Here is a 21,812-nt window from a genome sequence, read left to right on the forward strand (position 1 = left end):
CAGAGAACCAGAGCGTCTGGCCTGCGGACAGACGCCCTCGGTCACCCGGCCACCCTCAGCGGTGAGCAAGGAGGAGGAGACACAGCCCGCTTCCTTGGAGCTTAGCATCTCGGAAGAGACTCGCGTCGACGACCTTGGTCTTACCGTTGCACGCAGAGATGAGTGCCGTCATGACAAGAACCACAGGCTCACGTGGGCACAAAAGCCAGGCGCACAGGACAAAAGAGGGCAACCCCGCTCGAGGGCGAGCAGTGTCCATCCTCTGGCCTCTGTCCTCTGTCCGTTCCTCATTACAGTTTCCGAGTCTGTCCCCAGCCCTCCCCTGACTTTAAAGAGCTGGCCGGCCGTGGTACAGGGGACCTGTACGTTACCACGCCCACGCATTCATCTATGTTTCCAATCTGCTGCTCTTCAAGGAAGTACGGGATACTGACTCTGTAACAATTTGCAAGGAAATATTTTCCATGCTAACTTCTCACAGTGTGTGCTGTTATTCTGTAGATACATACATTTCATTTAAAATCTGCAGAGTAACCAAGATCTAATTGGCCTTTGAAAATATTCAGTGACGAGACCTATGAAAGAAAAGGCTTTCCAACGGAACATTTGTGAAAATATACAATGTAAATGTTAATTATATATTAAACATTTATTTTTTTTCAAAGTGAATGTTCGGTTTTAACTGCAAGTGAATCCCGTATTTTGATTTGATAATAGAATATAAAACCCAGAAAAAGAAGGTTCAAGACTCTCTTACCCTTAGTCAGTATAAGCAAATAATAACAGGTCGTTTCCCTGTGCTGTTTAATTTACTATTTCTCAAGGTATGATCCACCTGCATCAGAAGCTTCTAGAATGCATATTAAAAGTACCAACTCTTATACCTCAACAAATTAAAAATGTAACTGCCTTATGGACTCAGCAATCCCACTTCTGGGAATATATCTGAAGGAACCCAAAACACAAATTTCAGGGATACATGCACCCCTGCGTTCACTGCAGCATTGTTCACAATAGCCAAGGTTTGCAAGTAAGCCCAGTGCCCACGAGCGGACACTCAGTAGAATACTATTCGGCTGTAAAAAAAGAAGGAAATCTTACTTTTTGCAGCTGTGTGGATGGACCTGGAGGTAACTATGCTACGCAAAATACGGCAGCCAGGGAAAGACAAATGTCTCACTCGTACGTGGAATCTCATGGACAAGATAAACTAAAAACAAAGTAGAAAGTGACTCCCAGGTAGAGAGAAAAGGCTGACAGCTGTCGGAGGGGAACGGGTGTGGGGGGCTGGGTGGACACGGTGAAGGGAGTAAACAAAGAAAAAACAAAACAAAAGGAGAAGGTCTCACCCCCCCAGCCCCACCCTTCAGCCAGGACCCTCTAACCTGGAGGGGAGGCCTTGGGAACTCGCATTCACGCCGAACAGCGCCAGAACTTCCTGGGCACGTGCGCTCTCGAAGGACAAACTCTGGTGTAGTTCAAGTTCTGTCTCTCAGGGGCATCGTCACGTGGGACAGGGTCCAGTCCCTTCTTGTAAAAGGCCTTCTCCTGCAGTCACAGCCCTGGTGAGCCATTGTTGAAGTGCCAAGGTGTGGATAGGGTGCACCGAGAGACAATGACCTATGTTAATCAAGAGGAAGTTACTAATTAGAGAGTGCCCTTGTGGTGGGTTTGTTATGAGTTCAGTGATGTTCTCGAAGCAATGGGAAATAATTAGCATTTAAATTAAGTTGTAGGTTAAGCCTCATTGGGGTAAGGTTAGCTCGCTATGAATTTTTATAAGGTTATGGTGTTATTTTTGGATATAGCTGAGCACCGACTATTACCTCACTTAATGAACGTGCTGGAATAATAAAATTGTCACCACGAGCTGAGCTACATATTAATTGATGAATTTTCTGGAACACATATGCACTGGGGTACCCTTTACATTTTTACGAGATAAATCTGGGTGTCAGGTTATATCCATTTAGCATTTAAATACTTTGAATACTTTATTATTATTAGATTTATTGAGCTACTCAGAAAGATCGTTGTCGTAGAGAGTAGGGCTTTGCTTTCCACTGTAATTTTTTTTTCTGGAACTCCAGGTCGTGTGCGTGGTCAATAACTTCAAAGGGAGGCAGCCCGAGCCACACCTGCACGTGGATGGCCTGGCTCACACGCCGGTGGTCAGCATTCCTCGAGTGGAAAGCCCCTTGGAAAAGGTAACCTCCATACAGGCGATGCATAATTTAAACTCTAACATGTGATCGGTACCCAGAGCAAACGAGTGATCGATTCTTCCTGATTGTCCTCGTGATAGGGGACTTAAGAGTTGGAAAATTTGAGTTTAAGGTGAATCGTTACAAGCTTAGCAAGTCATGTGTGTGTTAAAGCTTTTGTTTCAGAAACTACAGATAGATAAGGCCCATCCTGCCTCCTGGGAAAACAGCCGACCTCCTGGGGCACTGCTAAAGATTGCCGTCTGGGGACCCGTGGAGGCATCCGGGCCGCTGTGTTTCAGGGAGGGGCAGACACCACCTGCCCCTGGGAACAGCCGACTGCCCAGGACAGGGATGTTGCAGTTTCTCTCACCCAATCCTCCCTGAATCTCAAAACCCCTCACTGCACCTTGTGTATTCCCTGCTATAAAAACCTTGGCCTGGAGAGAAAAGACAAGATGGTCTGTTAGGATGTGAACCCGCCATCCTCTCAGATCGCCGGCCACCTGAATAAAGCGCCCATAAAGATTCAATCGCTGTCATTGCTTATTGGGTGTGGTAGTGACAGGCAGCCCGAACGCCGGTGTCTTTTCCGGTTTCGCTTGCACAGTCATTTCAACCCACTGAAGCGAGCCGCAGTCTGGGTGGCGTTCAGCAAGCATGTAGCTCACCGATGACGTCGTCTTAGCAAAGGTAGCTCCCACGTGCACCACGTCTTTGAATCCTGCACAGGGAAGGCCGGGTGCCTGTGCCGGGGGTGGGGGCGTGTGTTCTGTACCTTGCCGTAGCTTCTAGAAGAGGAGCACTGTGCAGTGATGGGCTTATGCAAAGGCAAGGTGACACGATAGTTTTGCTTGAGAATATATGTGTTCCTTTCACAACGTAGGTTCCATTTCTTCCAGGCTCCATCTACAGCTGGCCCTTGAACACGACAGGTTTCAATTGTGCGGGTCTATTTATATGCAAATTTTCCCAATAAATACAGTGAATGTATTTTCTCTTTCTGGGCTTCTCTCAGTAGCACCTCCTTTTCTCCAGCTTCCTGTATGGTCAGAGTGGCGTGTATAATACATACAGCAAGCAGCACGGGCGTTCATCAGCTGCCCTGTGACCGGGGAGGCTCCCGGTCCATGGTAGGCTGTTGGTAGTTAAGTTTCTGGGGAGTCTAAAGTGACCCATGCATTTTCACCTGCACGGGGGCTGGCACCCCTAACCCCCACGTTGTTCAAGGGTCAGCTGTGTAAGAGAAACTGCTTAATATAGCTCCTGGCGTAGAATCGGGGCTCAGTGAACGTTGGTGGAGTCTCGGGGCACACAGGCCCCCAGCAGGAAAACACAGGTTCTCATCGGGGAGGCCCCAGGGGAGGGTGGTGGGGGCTGGCGGGGGGCCAAGCCAGGGAGCACTTTGAGAGGCGGTCAAGGCCTCCTTGGGCAGGACAGTGAGTACAGAGACCAGGTATTGAACCGAAAACTGTGCTTGAGGCCTCTGTGAGCTGAGTATTTATGAAACGGTGTGGCAGATCCGCACCTCTGTAACTGGCGAAATGCTCGCTGTCTTGGGTGGATCATCACCTGCATGCTCACCGGGGGCTTCGATGGTGTGGCTCTGCGAGGGACGATGAATACACTGGGCGAAAGAATAAAACGTTCTTGAGAGTGTTACAGAACAGGCCCAAGGGGGGGTACGATATACTATCACCGAAAGGACTCCCCACTGGGTTCACTATGCCTGCTGCCAGAGGAAAGACATCTCTCAATGCCAGAGATTTGTGAAAAGGAAAGGAAATGTTTATTTAAAGCTATCCAGACTTAAAGTAGTGACCCAATGTCTTCATTAAAATATTAAAGTCCTTTAGAACACCCACAGAAGCACACAGTCCTTCCTTCTCCCTCTGCCCTGGGGTACTCTCCATCTGGGGTACTGTATCTCAGGAAAAGAAGTAGAAGTCATTGATTCAGGCTCCCAGCACCATCAGCTGTGTGGCCGCCATGGTTTCCAGCTAATCCAAGGCCATGTGGCACCTTCTCGTGGCCCACCAGCAAGAGTCCTTTCACCCCTTTTCTTCCAGGCAAAGTCTCTCCTGCTTCCTAAGCTACGTGGCAAAAGGGAGCACCCCAAAACCACATGGTCCTCACTCTCGCCAAAGCCTCGGGGGTCCCCACTCTGCCAAAGCCTTGTTGTTCTCCCCTCGCCAAAGCTGCAGAGTCTGGGTTTAAATCCCAGCACCAATCTCCTTCTGCAGCCCCATTTCCGACTCCTCCTACAATCGGTTACACCTGCCAGCATTCCTGTATCCTTCCAGGTTTGCTGGGCTGCCGGGCTGCCATCATAAGTCCGGGCAGGCGTGGCCCCATGGCGTGGAGCTAATCATCTCCAAGCTCTCACACAGGCGCTGTGACCAGGGGGAGTTGCCTCCCAGTTATGTCTTGGGTGGAAGTCACTTCCATCCCCCTGGCTCAGAGCATGGCCACAGCTACTTAACATATCTATGCAACCAGTTAAAGGTTATAGCTGTGTTAAATGACCACGCCAGAGGTTAGCTGCAAGGCTGTTGCTGTACAAAACAGCTCTCAATGGCCCTGCTCCAGGGTCCCGTCCCCCAGCTCAGACTGCTGGGGGCGAGGACATCCTATATGTATTTTTCTCTAATATTTCCTGAACACCCTGAGTTCTGGACCCCATTCCAGATCCCTATTTGGGGCCCCCCTCTTGGCTGCACCCTGTTACAAGAGATTACTATAAGATTACAGGAGGTTCACTAGAAATAAAGGGCGTGCTGTGTATTTGGATTTGTGAAACGTTCGTGCAGGGGGTTACATCCAGGCGAACTGCACTGATGGAAGGGGACCGTCCAGCGCGTGGGCACAGGCGACACGGCCGCCGAGAGTCCCTGAATGCGAAGCCACTTAGGACATTGAGTCGGACCCGCATGCAATGCTGCGCGTGCCCATGGTGATGTACTTTTAAGGCGGACATTGACCGAACAGAATAGTCACACTCGAGACATAAGTGTGGAGTGAGCGCACGGGGGTGTCCAGGACGACAGGGGGGCCCAGGGTCTCGGGTTTTGAGAGGCCGTGGAAGGGGCGCACCACGGTCAATCAGAGAACAGGAAACTCACGGGAGCAGCGGTCACTTCCTGTCAGTGTCCGGAGGACCACTGTGTGGCAGAGGGACGCGGGGCCTCGCAGGCCACGGTGAGGGTGAGAGCGCAGACGGTGTGGGAGGCGGAGAGAACTTGCTGAAAGCAGAGTGGCCGCCCCAAGAGCAAGGACACTCCCGTTCAGGTCCAGGGCGCGCCACCTGGCCGGTTCTCGTGAGGCTGTGGAGGGAATGCATGCGTCTGGGTGAGAGGGGGTACCCCACGGTGGCGATGGCGACAGCGACGCTGAGGATGATGGTGGCTGCTGTTTAAGGATCACTCAGTATGTGCCCAGCACTACCCTGCTGGCTTGTGAAATTCCACAAGAATACTTCTGTGCTCCACAAGAATAATTTCATTTCTTTCATTTTTTTTAAAAAAATTATTGATTTTAAAGAGAGAGATGTTGATTGTTGTTCCACTTATTTACATGCATTCATTGGTTGATTCTTGTATGTGCCCTGACCGGGGATTGAACCCTCAACCTTGGCATACAGGGGCAAGGCTCCAACCAAGTGAGCTACCTGGCCACGGCCTATACTGTGGTTTCTTACCACAAGATTTAAAGCTGAGTATCCTTAGAGGGGCACAGGCTGCTAATCCAGTGCACCAGTCTCCTCGCTCCTCTTCTTCCTTTCAGCAGTCGAATCCCCAGTCCGAGGTCAGCTGCCCCACCCACGGCGGCCCAGCTGCAGCCTGCCCTGCCCCATGTCCCCTGCACTTAGATGTGCCCGCGCCACTGAGTTCAGACCAGGGACTGTGCGCACAGAGGGCTGTCTCTTTGGAGAGCTCGTCCCGGACCTTCCCTACCCTTCTCAGCAGACGGAGAGGGTGACAACTGGAGTGCCCTGTGATCTGTAACGGGGACTGCTCACCCCACAGCCTGGGCCCCGGATGAGCTCACAGAGCGGCCCACACGCTAGGTGGCCCTGAGAAGGAAATACACCCTCTCCTCTCTGGGCCACTGGGCTGCTCCCTCCTCTTTCCCCAGGGGCTTCGCTGGTGCCCCGTGGCAGGGACTGTCCCCACGGTGCAGCTCAGAAGTCTGAACTTCCGCGTGGGCAAGCAGTTGGCAGAAGCCCACATCGCCGATCCACAGCAAAGAGCATTTCGGTGTCAGATGTCAAGATACACGCTGAGGGGATGAAGTCTATTTTCAAGATGAATAACATGTATAAAATTAGATCTTCTCGACTGTAAAATAAAGATAGGAAGCAGTAGAATTTAGGAGGGGATCTTAAACATTAACTCGAAGAAAATGGTTGATGTCACATCTTTGAAATTAACTCGGACAACAATCCCAGTCTTCTGCCTGCGAACATACTTACTTACACGAGGTTCTTCAGTAGCCCCCTACCAAAGATTTGCTAGGGCGTTGCCAAATATCTGTATACAGTTCTATCATTCTATACACTAAATGGTTTAACAGTTCTTTTTGTTGAATTTATGTTCATACACTTTTATTTACAGTGAGTTTTAAAATAGTAGATGGTGGAGGAGATTACAGGGAGGGAGGGTTGAGGAAAAAGCAAAAAGGACTCCTGGACGTGGACAACAGTGTGGTGATTGCTGGGGCGGGGGGGGGGGGAGTGGGGGCATGTAAGGGGAACTAAAAAATAATGTAAAAAAATAAAATAAAGATTAAGCGTAAAAAATTCAAAAAGGTATGCATGTTAAAATCATTGAAAAATAAAATAAAATGGGAGATGGTGACTGGCGGCGTAGCTCAGGTGTTTAGAGTGTTGTCCAGATACACCAAGGTTGCAGGTTCGATCCCCGGTCAGGGCACATACTAGAATCAACCAGTGAATGCATAAATGAGTGGAACAACAAATCGATGTTTCCCTCTCTCTCTCAAATCAATAAATACATAAAATAGGAGATGGTGAAATAAAAAAAAGTATTCTATTAGAATCTTTAGATTGCAAGAGATTGGTGTTTATTGATTTTTTTCATTAATGTCTTTGTTTGTGACAAATTTGTGTGCTTTGTTTCACTCTGGTGGTTGGGAAATAAAATGCTGGAATTCTCCCCCCCCGACCCCCACCCGCCCAGCCCCGGAGCACACCCCTCCCGAGCCGGACTCTGCCCTCCACGCCTGTCCTCCCTGCTCCCGGCAGAACCCAGCCCGCACAGCGGGTGGCCCGCTCCCCCGCACTCTCGGCTCCCCGGCCCATCAGAGCCGCGCTCCTCGCTGGAGACGTGGGGCAGACCTCCCTGGGCGCTCTGCCGGGTCACTGACGGAGGACTGTGCTCACTGCCCCTCCCGCCCCTCCAGGGAAGCCCGCAGCGGCTTCTCCTCCCCGTCTCGAGGAGGAGTCCTAAGGAGCGTGTGCAGGAAATGGATTGCTTTTCATCACAGTTCACGGCGGGAAGCAAGGCAATGCAGAATTGCTCCTGTGGTTCCGTCTTCATAACTGATAGCGGGAGATGCCCGAGGCTGGTCCTCGGGGGAGAGGAGGGAGCCGGTGCGGGGGGCGGGGGGGGGGCAGTCTGGGCCGGGGCCTTGCACGGCAGAGCTCTCGCAGTTATTTTCTGGTTGTCGGTCTCGGGTGGAGACCGCAAAGGGCCTCCCCGAGGCGCCCAGTGCTTATGTCACCCCGTGTGTCCGAAGCACATGTCTGGGCAACGGGAAGGTGCAGGGTGATTACGGCATGCCGGCGGTCTTCGTTATTACGCCAGCGATTTATCCCTTAATCATGGGACGTTTGTCACACACTTAATGGCCGCGGTTTATGTGGGAGAGTCCTGATTTCCCCGAAAGCGGGTCTGAGCGTTCATCACCACTGGTTTTATGAGCAGATCCATCTGTGAGGGCCAGCCCGTCGCATCCCGTCCTCCCCGAAATGTCTGTCGCCGGAAGCGTCCTCACAGCGGTTCGGAGTAGCAAATCAGTGCCTGCCAGTGGTGACTTACGTGCTCTGTGACTCAGTTTTCTCATCCCTAGGGTGATAGCTGTGGAAGTTCGATACCAGCTAGAGTACGTTTCTGAAAACAAAAGGGTGAAGGACAAGAAAGTCGGTTACATTGACGGAGGGGAGCAGCTCCTCTCCACAGTGGGGGCAGTTTTTAAAAGTAGGTGACCCGAGAGACGAGGTCGCTAGCACGCTGGCCCGCGAGGGAGCTGCTGTGAGAGTCAGATGCCGTCACGGCAGGATGCACACCAGTGTGTCCCCGAGACCGCAGAGCAGGACACCCACACCGCAGAGTCCAGTCCGTGATGCGGGGGACGGGCGTCGTGCGGCGTGCGCTGCAAGTGCGCAGGAAGCCAACACCGGCCAGAGAGAGAAACCGGAGGGGAGGACGCATCAGGGGGCCGACGCTCCCACCACGGCAGATCCCGCGGGAGAGAACGCACGGAGCCACGGCGACAGTCAGACGCACTTGAAGGAAGCCGTTGTTCTGAACAAACACCCGAGTCTCTGGGCCAGCGGGGTTGGCTGGGTGCAAGGGACCAGTGAAGTACACTCCCGAGCTTCGGTCCGTCTCGGTGAGGTTTCTCAATGTCAGTGCTGCAGAAGGAATCCTATGAAAGTTGGAGAAGATGGCGTTGCTGTTTCCGATTGTGAACCACCCCCTTCCTTCGGCAGAGCGTCCGCTCTGGTCCAGTTGCTTTGAACTTGGTCTCTTCTTTGTCAACCAGAAACCTGTGGAGCCACCGTGACTTTCTGCCAACCTCCGTGCTCTGGGGGCTTCTCCCAAGGCAAGGCCATGTTCGGGGGAGTGAGGGCTGTCCCCCCCGAGCCTGGGCCCCAGAACCAGGCGTCCCCCTGTCACCCTCCGAAGATAGATGCACAGGACCTGACCACCAACAGGCAGGATGAGGGAAGGACACGTTTTTGTTGCCGGAAGCCACTGAGCTTTTGAGGGAGGGACGTACACACCCAGTGAGAGCTAACACACACACAGCGGACACACGGCCCAAGACGGACAGCGCGCCGGCCTCAGGCCCCTCCCTGCACAACAGACACTAAACACCAGAACGGAATGGGGTCGTGTCTTCGAGTTCTTAAGGGGAAAAAAGTGTGTGACATAAGAATTCTGTTCCCACCCAAAAGGTCATTTAAGTACTAAGATAATCATGAAAGACCATATATGCAAGAATTCAGGAATTACACCATTTACAACAGGTTTCAGAAGTGTTGACCTGCTCGCTGAGCAATACACCAGCATCCAAGCTCTCACGCCGGGAAAAGTCAAGATATGAAGGAACTGGCGGAAAGGATGGAAACCATTAAACATAGGATTAATCGGAACCGACTGTGGTGAACACGCTAACGGGAACAGTGCAGCATGAGAAAGCCCCTTGAAAGACAAGAGATGCAACAACAGCAGAGCAACGGCAAAATGGGGCCAATCGTAGGTCGTACAACCGACAGCGTAAATGCGTGGTAATTCCCAGATGTCACAAAGGAGACACTCAGTGTCACTGTTCCATTCTGGGCGTTGCTAACTAGAAAAAGAGAGGTGCAAGCATTTTTAAAAATAACAGTCATCGAAAGGAGTTTAAAACAATTTATAAAAGGCCAATGACTGTGTACAGTACAAACAACACTCTTCTCAAAGGCTGATACCTGTAATACATAAAATGTCTGTAATACATGGGGTCTGTCCAGGAGGGATCCAGCCATGTGATGTGAAATACAGACATTTACTGAAGGAGATACATTGTACACAGGACAATGATGCCTCAGGCCCCTTCAAAGTAGGGACCTCACACAGTTCTCCCAATTGCCATCAGCTGCCCCATCGTATTTTCCTGAATTTCATCAGTGGTCTGAAATCTCTTCCCTTTCAAAGGTGATTTTAGTTTGGGGAAAAGCCAGAAGTCACAGGGTACCAAATCTGGGATGTAAGGGGGATAAGTCACCTGGGTGATTTGAGTTTCATCAAAAACTCTGCATGAGACGTGATGCATGAGCAGGCATGTTGTCGTGATGAAGCTGCCAATCACCAGGTGCTCACAGCTGTGGCCTTCTGAATCACCCAAATAGTTTCCACAGAGTGTTTAAGCTTAACACAAAATTTGATGCAGATTCATTGCTCTACTCGCTCAGTCATTTTGAATGGGATGGCCACACAGTACACACGCTCATTTAATGGTATCTACCACCCTCACTGACTAGTACAGTGACGTTGTCATTGTTCACACATGTGCATTCTGGCCCACTCTCCTTGGCTGCCAGGTTATGTTGATGTTGTGCGAACCATTCTCATTATATTAACAATGGCTGGACTTTTCAGACAGACCCTATGTATATATTATATATTTGTATAACACACACACACACATACACACACACACACACGCACGACCAGGATCCATTCCCATGGCAACTGCAAAGGAAAGTGCATGATGGGTAAGAGACGTCCCAAGGACCCGGAGAAGCAAACGCAGCGACTGATATATATATAACTCCCTGACTGAAAAAAGGGCAAAGGTTAGGAACAGGCAAGTCCTCAGAAGTCAAGTGCAGATGGGGAGTAAGCACTCGGAAAAGGAGTTTGTCGCCTGGGGGAAACCCACGAGGGGCCTTCACGCGATGACGACGCTGGTCCTCACCCTGCAGGCAGTGGGGAGCCGTGGAGGAAAGGAAGGGGTGTCCTGTTCAGGATGGAGGACAGATGAAGAGGGGCTGCGCTGATGCAGAACAAAGCAAAAACCCCGGTCACGGACAAAGGCGACAACAGGGCCTCCCTCCCGGGACAGCCGTGTCGTGCCGCTCTGACAGGACAGCCTTCGGGCGGCCAAGCCCGCGTTCGGTCGGGTGCCGGGTCTCGTCAGGGGGCTCTCTGGGCCCGCTGGCTGCTGTGACAGAGACCGGGTGGCGAGCGAACAGCACAGACGCATTTCCCACGGGTCTGGGGGCTGCAAAGTCCAAGATCACGGTGCTGGTGCATCCGGCGTCTGGTTCCCAGGGCCATCTTCTCGCTGTGTCTTCATAGGGTGGTCTGGGAGGCAGCTCTCTGGGACCTCTTTTCTAAGGGCACTAACTCCACTCGCAGGGACGCCATCCTCGTGACCTAATCACCTCCCAAAGGCCCCGCCTCCTAACCCCATCACATTGGGGATTAGGTTGCAACGCCTGCATTTGGGGGGGACGTGCACACTCAGACATGCAGGGGTCACCTGAACTAGCTCGAGGATCCACCCTGCTAGCCCGGGTGTCACTCAGGAGCCAGCCCCATCGTCACCCCAAGACACACGCTGCCCTTTCACCCCTGCCTTTGCCTATCTTTTCTTCCGAGGGTTCCCTTGCCCGTGACTGAGCACGGGGGGTACGTGACATCTCCCCCAGGTCCCGCTGGGCCAGGCTGCACTCACGGCGGCCACGAAGCCTGGCACACATGCCTGTCCTTCGTTCCCTGCCCCTGCTGTGCCCGCTCCAAGGCTGGCATTCAGGTGCCGTGACTGTACGCAGGCGCACTGTTGATTTTAACTGGTGCCATCCTGAGCAACTCAGGAAAGGGACACTATCTCGTAAGGGAACAAAAATACTTAAAAATAGATAAAAGCATGGATGGGGTCTGATAGAAAAAGGAGTATTTCTGGTCCATCTAAGAGGACTAGTTTTATTAAGCAATTAGAACAGGCTCACGGCTATGTCGGAATAACTCAGAGTGTGAAATTGTTGGTAGAGAAAATGGTTTCAAAGAAAATAATTTTTCCGCCTAAACCCCAGCGTCCTTTTTTCCTTAGGTTTGTGTGATCTAAGTAGGTGAAGCGAAGGGAAGCCCCCCTTCCCAATGACAAGAAAGGGGAGGCAGTGCTGGGACTAACGGGCAAGGCTACAGTTTTGTGCCCCGACGGGGGCTCCGCACCCACGGGAGCACCCCGGCGGCTCTGCGTGGGAAGGCGCTCCGAGACGAAGAGCAGCGCCTCCTGAAGGAAAGCGGAGAGCAGTGGGGACGTTATGTACATCTAGATACGGTAGTGAGTGCGCGCTGTCACAGGTGGAAATGACCGGCATCCATTCCCATGGCAACCGCAGAGGAGCGTGTACGGAAGGGTAAGGGGAAGTCGCAAGGACCCAGACAAGCAAACGCATCGGCTGTTCTGCAGACTGTCCAGTCTCCGGGGCCCGGGTGCAGGCTGAGCTGGAAACTGGGAAGAAGGGAGGGGCGTGCGGGGCAGAGGCAGGCTTTTGCAGCTGCGGGTGGTCCCGGGCTTGGAGCCTGGCGTGGCTACGTGATAACTAGGCAGGATTACACCAGCTCGTCCTCCTCTCCCTACCTGAAGACGGATACAGCCACGGCTGCCTTCCAGGGTCATCGCTGGAACGCCCAGATCACAAACAAACTTCTCGGCGCACAGCAGGTGCTCCGCTCAAGGGAGTTCCCTCCTGCAAGACTAATGATTTCTCTAACGGGATTTTCATTTCATGTCAGGCCAGGGTACCCCGATAGAAATATTTCATGGAATTAAAGGTTCACACAGAGTGTCTATGAAACACAGAGCGTGTGCGGACACTATTATAGCATAAAACATGGCGTACATTAGTGTCATAGCAACAGCAACACCGCCCTGTGGTTCCCCGCCAAGACAAATATGATTATGCATTTCGGTGCTCCCCAGGAGAAGTTCCTTTGAGGTTTCAGAATGTTGACGTGGATACGTATGGCAACCCATTAAAGATTCGTTTGCTTTTCTGTAATGCAGATCTTTGTTTTACGGAGCTGCTGCTGGACGGAGATGTAAATGTTACATAGGATCTCGCCAAAACAACTCTGTTAGTGATCGGGCATCAGAACGGTGGGACTGAGTGTGTCCGTACTTCAGGCATTTCCCTTCAATCTGAGCTGGGTGCACTCAGGAAAAGTATCCGGAGTCAGTCAGTGTTTACGTGCTGTGCTCTGTTCTCCTGTGTCTGATTTAGGCTTAAAAGAAGTCCACGGAAAATGGAAACATAAAAATTGCAACAGACATCAACGTTTTAGGGTAGAGAAATGAGCACATGTTGTTCTTACTTTCCCTGTTTGTGCTCCCAAATATTCAGTATTCATTTCTCCACACTGTTTATAAATTGTACCATGCAAAAAATAAAGGACACATTTTTTTCAGTCACCTGGCGGGCCTTTTATGAAAGCGTATTTTCAGTAAACTGCTGTTGAGCATGAACACATTTTCCCCGCTCACTTGCGTGGATACACGCAGCGGTGCTGACGGCGTATTTCCACGCTGCCATTCCTGCATCAGACAGGGATGGGTCGGAACGTCATTTCCACGCACACACAGGTAGTGACATGGGGAACCTCTTGCCATCTACCCCCCTCCTCGCTCAGGTTTGATTCCGTACAGGGTTCTAGAAACACATGCATTAGGCCTTCCTAATCAATCTGGAGCTCCACGACACCACGGACACCTTTTGTAGAGAACATGTAAAGTTTTAGCCGACTAAAGCAAGGCGCATAAACAATGACCCACCCACAATCTTATGAAACAATTTTGTTGGGTTTGTTGTTTTCAGTAAAGAAGCAACAAGCCATTCGTGCCTGTTGTCTGCAGTTTGAAAATCCGGGTCACCTGCCACAGCAGTCCCCAGAGACTCTTCTCCCATCAGCCCCCCGGCCCCTGCGGTCCAGGGCCTCCTGGGGGCCTAGGGCCTGCCGGCCTCTGCCGGGAGCCCGCTCTCGCCCAGTCGGCGGGATTTCTCAGACGTGGTCATGCACTCGTGCACAGGGAAGCTCATCCTCAACGAGCGCTGAATACGGGCCTGGAAGTAGGCAAAGAACTTCACACCTAAAGTACCATTTTAGTCTTCACAGGAATTCTGTGTCTTCTTCCTGTTCGAAGAGAAGGTGACGCAGGTTAGGGAACGTGCCCCCGGTCACACGACCGGTCCGTGTTCTGGCACGAGACTGCGGAACAGAGTGCTCCCTTGCCCACGTGCATTTCCAGGCGTGCTCCACGGCTATCACGGTTATCAGCTGTGGCTCAGATCCCTCTGCCGCTCTCTGTGCGACATCCCGCTGGGAAGGTTCGAACCCCCGCACACTTGCTGCCACCTTGGTTAGTCGCAGGGAGGGTTGCTTTCATTTCTGCCGGTCCACGGGAAAAACAGTACGAGGGCCAGCATCTCCCAAATGCAGACCTTTGAAATTGCAATGAAGAAGTGAATTAAAAATATAGATGAAAAATAAAATTAGAAACAAAGTGGAGACGCTGGAAAAAAAAAGAGGATGAATGGTCAAAGCTTTGGGTGTGAGTCATATCCTTAATGCAGAACATACTGTTCTCCATCATCTTCACCAATCTTGGCAAAAATAAGCAAAGGGGTCCTTGAAGTGGCTCCTAGTGTGGGAGTGGCGGGCAGAACATCCATTCTGAGGACAGGAAAGGGGTGAGGAGCCTCCGATTGCGGGGTCCAGTTCAAGGTCACATCCTCTCCATGACCTCCAACAGATCCCCCGACCACCAAGCACCACAGACACACGAGGAGCCGTAGACTTCGGTGTCAACCACTGGGAAGTGTCCAGTGAGCGTGAGACCCAGGCTTCCTCCGGACCCTCGTGCCCAGTGAGGCTCTCGGCCAGGCACACACGGTGCATCTCCCAGAGGTCTTTGAATGCAGAGACTTTAGTTCTTTTGAGACTCATTCGGAATGACTGCTTTTTGGGGTAATGCTCATTTTTTAATCAGAAGAAACGGTAGGGTTTTATGGAATTGCTTCTGTAGGCTGGGCGATGCTGACGTTGCCGATCCGCCTCTTCTGTGCCGTTAGGCAGCGGTTCTCGGGCGGGTGTAAAAGCCCCAAGTCCGTCCCTCGTGGAAGGGCGTGTTTCTGGGACGCACACCCAACCCCAGCGGCTCCTGTCCCGCTGGCCTGGGCTTGGGCCCGGGGCCTGTGCGGCACCAGGCACGGCCGGCGACCTGGGCGCAGAGGCAGCCGCTGGCCTCGGTCCAGCTGGGCCCGCAGCGCTTCTGAAACAGTGGGTTTCAACAACGGCTGCACATTACAGCCGTCCGGAGAGCCTAATTTACGATTCCCGCTGACCGGTTGCGCTCCACACTGATTAAACCGATTAAACCGGAGTCCGAGGGGTTGCATCAGTAATTTTTCTAAAAGCTCCCGGGCGGCTCCGACACGCAGCCAGGAGGGAGAACTGGCACTCCTCGGGAGTTGCTGCGGGAAGCCCTCAGCGTCTCTGGCTCCTGAGGGCTTGGAAATACTTCTCCAGGTCTGCAGCCCATGCTTCCCTTGCCAGCGGGCCGGCCTCTGGATTAATGAGCTCCTCTGAGATAGCTGCCTGGAGAGTCCTTCCTTCTCTAGGGAGAAGCCATTCTCTGAGAAAGAGCTCTTAATCTCTTTTCCCACACAGCACCCAAAAGATCCCTTAATGGCCACAAAACTCTGAGCTAATCTGAAAGTCAGAATGGACACAGAGGCGCTGGGGAGAAAGAAATGGTTCCCAAAATCTTCTTTCCCAGAAGAATGTGGGCCGACCACATTTGAGCTCGGATGCGGGCCTACCTGCAGCTGTAATTCATTTATTAATAATTATAGGACCGCGAGTCCTTAGCCTTAATCCTTCGTGCTAGATGCTTCTCAGGATTTGAAACATTTTGTATTGTATTTTTAGATTTTATTTATTTATTTTAAGAGGGGAAGGGAGGGAGAAATAGAGGGAGAGAAACATCAATGTGCGGTTGCCTCTTGTGTGCCCCCTACTGGGGACCTGGTCCGAAACCCAGGCATGTGCCCTGACTGGGAATTGAACCAGCAACCCTTTGGTTCACAGGTGCTCAATCCACTAAGCCGCACCAGCCAGGGCCAGATTTTGTATTTTAAAAGACAGCAGCATGTTCTGTCACACGAGCAGTATCCATAGCAGTGTTTTGTGCATGAAGAAGGACACTCTAAGCCCTGGCTGGCGTAGCTCAGTGGATTGAGCACGGGCTGGGAACCAAAGTGTCCCAGGTTCGATTCCCAGCCAGGGTGCATTCCTGGGTTGCAGGCCATAACCCCCAGCAACCGCACATCGATGTCTCTCTCTCTCTCTCTCTCTCTCTCTCTCTCATCTCCCTCCCTTCCCTCCCTAAAAATAAATAAAATATTTTTTTAAAAAAAGAAGGACACTCTAACACAGCACACACAATGTGACCCCTCCCATCCATCCAGGTTCGGTCTTTGCTCCCCGATAAGTTTGGAGCAATCTTAAAAGAAATATTTGAAGCCCTGGCTGGTGTAGCTCAGTGGATTGAGCGCGGGCTGCGAACCAAAGCATCGCAGGTTCAATTCCCAGTCAGGGCACATGCCTGGGTTGCAGGCCATGACCCCCAGCAACTGCACATTGATGTTTATCTCTCTCTTTCTCCCTCCCTTCCCTCCCTAAAAATAAATAAATAAATAAATAAATAAAATCTTAAAAAAGAGAAATATTTGGGTTTTAAAGTTTACTATTGTAAACTTGCAGAACTGCTAAATTCCAACCGTTTTTTTTAAATCTTCATGGTTTCTTTTACTTATTTTTTTTTACTTTTTATTTCATGTCTTTGGCTTTCCTAGGCAACCAGAATATGTCTGAGGAGAAAAGGACCTTGTGCATATAATCTCATTTGATCTTAATACAATCCACTTAAAGGGTATTATTTCCGTTTCACAGGTGAGGAAGCTGGCTCTCTGAAAGGTTAAATAGCTTGTGAAAAGTTCCATTATTACAGGCCCACATTAAAACCCCTGACTTCAAAGTCCACTGGCCCACACAGCTTCCTTGCTGGTAAAGCTGAAGACTACATCACTGGATTAAAGACCTGCTCTGCACTCACCCCGTTTGATGTTCAGGCTAAAATCCTAAGCTGGTCGCTGACAACCTCCCCTTGTAACACAAAAAGCTGCTTACAGTCCTCTGGGAAGAAAGACGCTGGAACAATACTTAACCTCAGCGTGACCTGTTTGGTCATGCGTGGTCACAACGCAGACCTTGAAACCGGCTGATCCTTTGCCCAACTCAGTCAGTCCGTGTTTGCAGAAACGCTGAACTAACATGTGAAACACATTTTGTAGGTGTCCCGAACCCAACCTAGCGAGTGCGGCCCAGAGGAGCATTCCCAGGGGAGGTCCTTCAAAGACTGTCTCGTGAGGCTGTTCGGCTGGATACTGGGGCTCAGCCGCTGCGAACACCTGCGATTAAGGCAATAAACGTAGGTGCGCCTGAGCGCACTGGCCTGGGCAAATACAGAAAAACGTGTCCTTCTGGGCGGGTTTCTACCACTCCCCCAAGGGATCTGGCGCTGGGTGCTTATTTCTCTCTCAAAAGTGGTTCATGTTTTCACTGACTGTTCACTCGTGAGCACCCCTCAGCCACACAGCCCTTCCTGTGTTGGCTTTTCTCGTTTTCCCATGCGGCGTGCTCTTTTTGCACGTTCCCCTATTTTTTCCGAGGGGAACCGCAGGTGGCACATCGTGTCTGCTGGCGAGTCATCGCCAAATGTTTGTGTCACAAATAAATGGCAATTTTGTTCTCAGTCACTTTTTAAAAAAGTGCAGAATATAATTTTTGCAAAAGAGTGAACTACAGATTTTTCATGTCGATCTTAGTGCTTCCCAAATCGGCATGCTACATAGACTTCAGAAGTTACCAAATTTAAGGATCTAAAGTGACTTTTCAGTAAAGGTGCATGTTTTGCACGGGAACCCTGCCCTCAAGGACCGGCTTCAGTATCTTGCTCACTGACTTGCTGTGGACTTGAGTGAATGCTTTTCTCACAGATGCGGCACTTTCCGATCCTCGGCTCTGGGCTCGAGTCTGCCTCTTTCTGCACCCCGAGCCTCGGACGGTGTGACTTGGGGCCAAAGGCCCCATCGTTGTCCTGACGAGTGAAACGTAGTCCACTCTTTCTTGTGACTCCGAATTACGCTTTCATGCATGAGTTTTTGGTTTGCTTACTGCGTGTTTGCACTGTTATCTACTAATAAGACTTATGGTTGCAAAATAGGAACTTCCAATCTAAAGGAGGGGCCCCTTGCCCGCCTGTCTGCCTGGGCGTCTGCTCCTCGACACAGGTGGCCTGCAGACGTTACATGCGGTCCTGGTGCTGTGCAGGCCTGAGACAGCTGTCGATGGGAGAGTGAGCGAGATGGTGCCTCCCCGCACAGGAACGCGCTCTCTGGTGTTTCAGGCTGTGCACCTGCATGTCTCACCCACGTAGCTGTTGTACTGTAGAATCATTGTCTTACAGATGGCGAGGACCTTCGTCCTCAGCTTGTCCCCCCCCCCCAAATTCCTTCAGCGAAAGCCACTCCCCAGGCTAGAAGAAAATTAATCTCACGGTGTAAAGCCTGCCGAGATAAAGAATCCATCGCTTTCATCCCGTGGTGTGGGTTCCTTTGGCCTTGACAGTGAAATTAATGATCGGATGGGCCCTGGGCTGCCTGGTATATTCCTTCCACGGACTTAGAAATTACCATTCAGTTCCCCCCTTAATGTTCTCTTCTCTGTGCACAGTCACTTCGAGACTGTGTTTTCACCGGTTTCTCTCCTTGCTAAGGACTGCCTTTCAATGACCAGCCCCGAGCTGAGCGGCACCCTTCTCGTTCCAGTCAAATCGGAGAAGTCATCTCAGAGGTGAACGCTTAAGTGTGACTAGAAACGGAAATGGTGCTGGTCACAAAAAAGCGGGCACTTTCCCAGGGCCCTGGGGCCTCAAAATGTAGTCAGTCCGGAAACAAACGGTCGCCCTGCAGCTGAACTTGGTAATGACCTAGCATCAGGCAAAGGGTTATTACAGGCAGGGATGGGAAGCTTTAGCAGTCGGTGAACCATGATTTTTAAATGCCAAGATTGAACTCAGTGTTTCACGGGCCTCCACAGCACACTTAAAGTTGTACATTCAGCCCTGGCTGGTGTGGCTCAGTTGTTTGGAGCACCATCCTGTGGACTGAAGGGTCGTGGGTTCGGTTCCCACTCAGGGAACATACCCACGTTGCTGTTCGATCCCTGGTTGGGGCACATACAAGATGGCAGCCGATTGATGTTTCTTGCCCCATCCCCCCCCCAAAAAGTAATGAAAAAATGTCCTCAGGTGAGGATTAAAAAGGTCATACGGTCAAGGCCTTATTCCTGAGACGACCTTGTATCCCTGTTTGGAATGGTGTCAATGTGAGCAGGTTGTCCCTGTGTCTTACTCGCATCCATCCCGACCCCCCCCCACAGTGTGTCCAGGTTTAGATTTGTACGGTCCCATTGCCCACTCTCTGTCACTTCTGCATCACTTGCTTTTTCCTCTGCTTCTGTCCTGCCTGGTGTGCACGGTCAGCAACCTGTCTCTGGTCCTTTCTCTGCTTCTCACGGTCCTTCAGCATCTCTGTTCCACCTCACAAGGTGACTGGTGGCTGTCCCCTGGGCTCAGGACCGCCTCGGCAAACGTAACTAGCCTGGCAGACATGTCATTATCCAGGTCAAGGCACCACGGACTCCCAGCCCTTCCGAAAACTGTCCCCTTTCTTGCTCTTCTTTTTTAACCCCTTTCCTTCCTTTCTATCGCCATGTCTTCCCGCTTCACCTCCCTACCTGTTGCTACGCACTGATTAATTCCCAATTTATACCTTCCCGTCTTCTCAGCTGTCACTGCCTGCCAGGCCCCCTCCCGATGGGTGACTTCGTGTCGAAACGCTGGGCATCCAGTGTATTTTCTCAGCTCACAGACTCCGTGTCCTCACGAGGCCAGTGGAAATAAGGCCCTGATGTACTGTGTCATGGTTCCCATGGCTTTTATTGGACCGTTGTATGTCATGGAACTCTGACAAGTCAACGTCATCCCAAAGCCACGCCCGCACTGTTGTAAGGGAAATGTGAGAAAGCTTCGAGATACACGGCTGAAGTCCCCGACACTGTCATCAGGCAGTTCACACGGGAAACGCAAGTTCCCGAGGTCCTCTCAGCAGTTAGGGGCGAGCACGCTCTGCTCACGCCTGACTTTCACCGATGCCGTTTTTCCCTACGGTTGAGTGGGTCAAACCTAGAAAATAAAAGAATGCCTGAGGCAGTAGTTAGTGATATTCCCCTCGTGGTGATTTGATAGGCCTGCCTTCAGCAAAAACGAAGTTTAATGTCTTTGCATACATTTTCTCAAAACTGTTCTAACTCGTTAAACACTTTACACTTGAATTGGAAGAGGGCTCCTGTGCACGGGAGAGACCACGTGGCGTGCAGTGATTTCATGAAATCCCACGGGATGCCGTTGACTCGGAGTCTGCCCGCAACTGCTCTACCAGGTGTTCAGAACCGGGGTGGTGAAGCCCTTCTGTGGTACCGGGGCTACGGCTGGTCACTGTCACTTACGCTCGACCTTGACATGACCCTGTGCCTGCCATGATCACTGCGCCCTACCCGTTTTCCACTGCAGGGCCTCAGCAGCCGCGGTAGGGCCTTGCCCTCTGACCCCGTGTAACTATGAGCCGGGCCACAGGGCTTCCTCATACCCAGTTCTGTTGCTTGGAAGAAAAAAAAAAGCAAAAGGGCTTCGTGGAGGATTCTGTGGTTCAGGTAAACAGCAGAGAGGACCGCCTGTGGTCTGGCTTCCTGCATCGAAAATGAGTGTTTAAGTGGGACTGGGTCGGGTACCAAACGCCACCACGTCCCCACCGCGCCTGCGCCGGCTGCCTCGGGGGAGCGGTGCCCGCGAAGCCCGGACATTCCAGCAGCACCGAGCACAGCACTCACGTGCCCGGCTCGGCGCTCTTCCGCTCTCCAGACGCCAGCGTTCCCCGTGCAGAAAGCAGGTACAGCGTCTTGACCGCTACTTGGCTCGTTAACACTGTGAAACGCAACCTGCAAGTAGCAGCTAAGCCGACGTCATGACGCTCAGCACTAGCTCAGCAGCGCCGCGTGGTTTCGCACCCGACGCCTGCACGGGCCACACGGGGTGCGGGTAGGCTGACAAGCGCGTGTGAAAGCGCTAGGCGTCTGCTGGCGCCTCCCCCCCTCCCCCACCCAGACCCTGACCTTGCATTGCCTCTCTCGTTGCAGAACCACCTCGCCGCCTTCGCGGAGGTCACATGATGCGGAAGCCGCCCGGCTCTCCCTGCACTGGGCGTCCTCCCTGTTCACCGTCCATTCGTAACACCCGAAGCTTGTTTGGTTGCGGAAGAAGTTTTCTCAAGTCGTCTGATAGTTTTTATGATTTTCCAACCAGCGTCGATGTGTCTGTCCCCCCCCCCCCCACTAGACTGTGAGCTCCTCCAAGGCAGGGCCGTGTCCTCTCTGTCCCCTCCCCTCCCACCCCCGTGACCTAGGGCAGGGTCCACCACAGAGGAGGTGCAATTAAAACGCGATGACCGCGTGGGAGCGCTGATCCTGAAATAAAGCATCGGCTTTAGTTTCTCGGAGAACGACGGAAACTACGGGAGAAGAAACGTCTACCCGAGTCCTATTTGTATAAGAAATCCCTCCATTTGGGGCCAGTTGTGCTTTTTAATTTTTCACATTATCTTTTCAGCAGTGTACCGTGTTTCGTTTGAAGTGG

At 51.8% G+C, this 21,812-nt stretch overlaps 1 protein-coding gene across 1 annotated transcript in view; it reads left to right on the top strand.

Annotated features, from left to right (window-relative positions):
* The window catches only part of PLPPR5 (phospholipid phosphatase related 5), a 78,875-nt gene extending 57,381 nt beyond the window's left edge, over positions 1–21,494 (top strand). The window contains exons 7-8 of the mRNA XM_045817018.1: positions 2,091–2,207; positions 21,317–21,494. Of these exons, the coding sequence (XP_045672974.1) occupies positions 2,091–2,207; positions 21,317–21,349 (150 nt within the window). The 3' untranslated portion in view covers positions 21,350–21,494. The remainder of the gene's footprint in view (positions 1–2,090; positions 2,208–21,316) is intronic.
* Positions 21,495–21,812: the final 318 nt, after the last annotated feature.

Source organism: Phyllostomus hastatus, unplaced genomic scaffold (genome assembly GCF_019186645.2).
Source record: "Phyllostomus hastatus isolate PE091 unplaced genomic scaffold, TTU_PhHast_1.1 phas_scaffold_216, whole genome shotgun sequence".
In the NCBI taxonomy this organism is placed as follows: domain Eukaryota; kingdom Metazoa; phylum Chordata; class Mammalia; order Chiroptera; family Phyllostomidae; genus Phyllostomus; species Phyllostomus hastatus.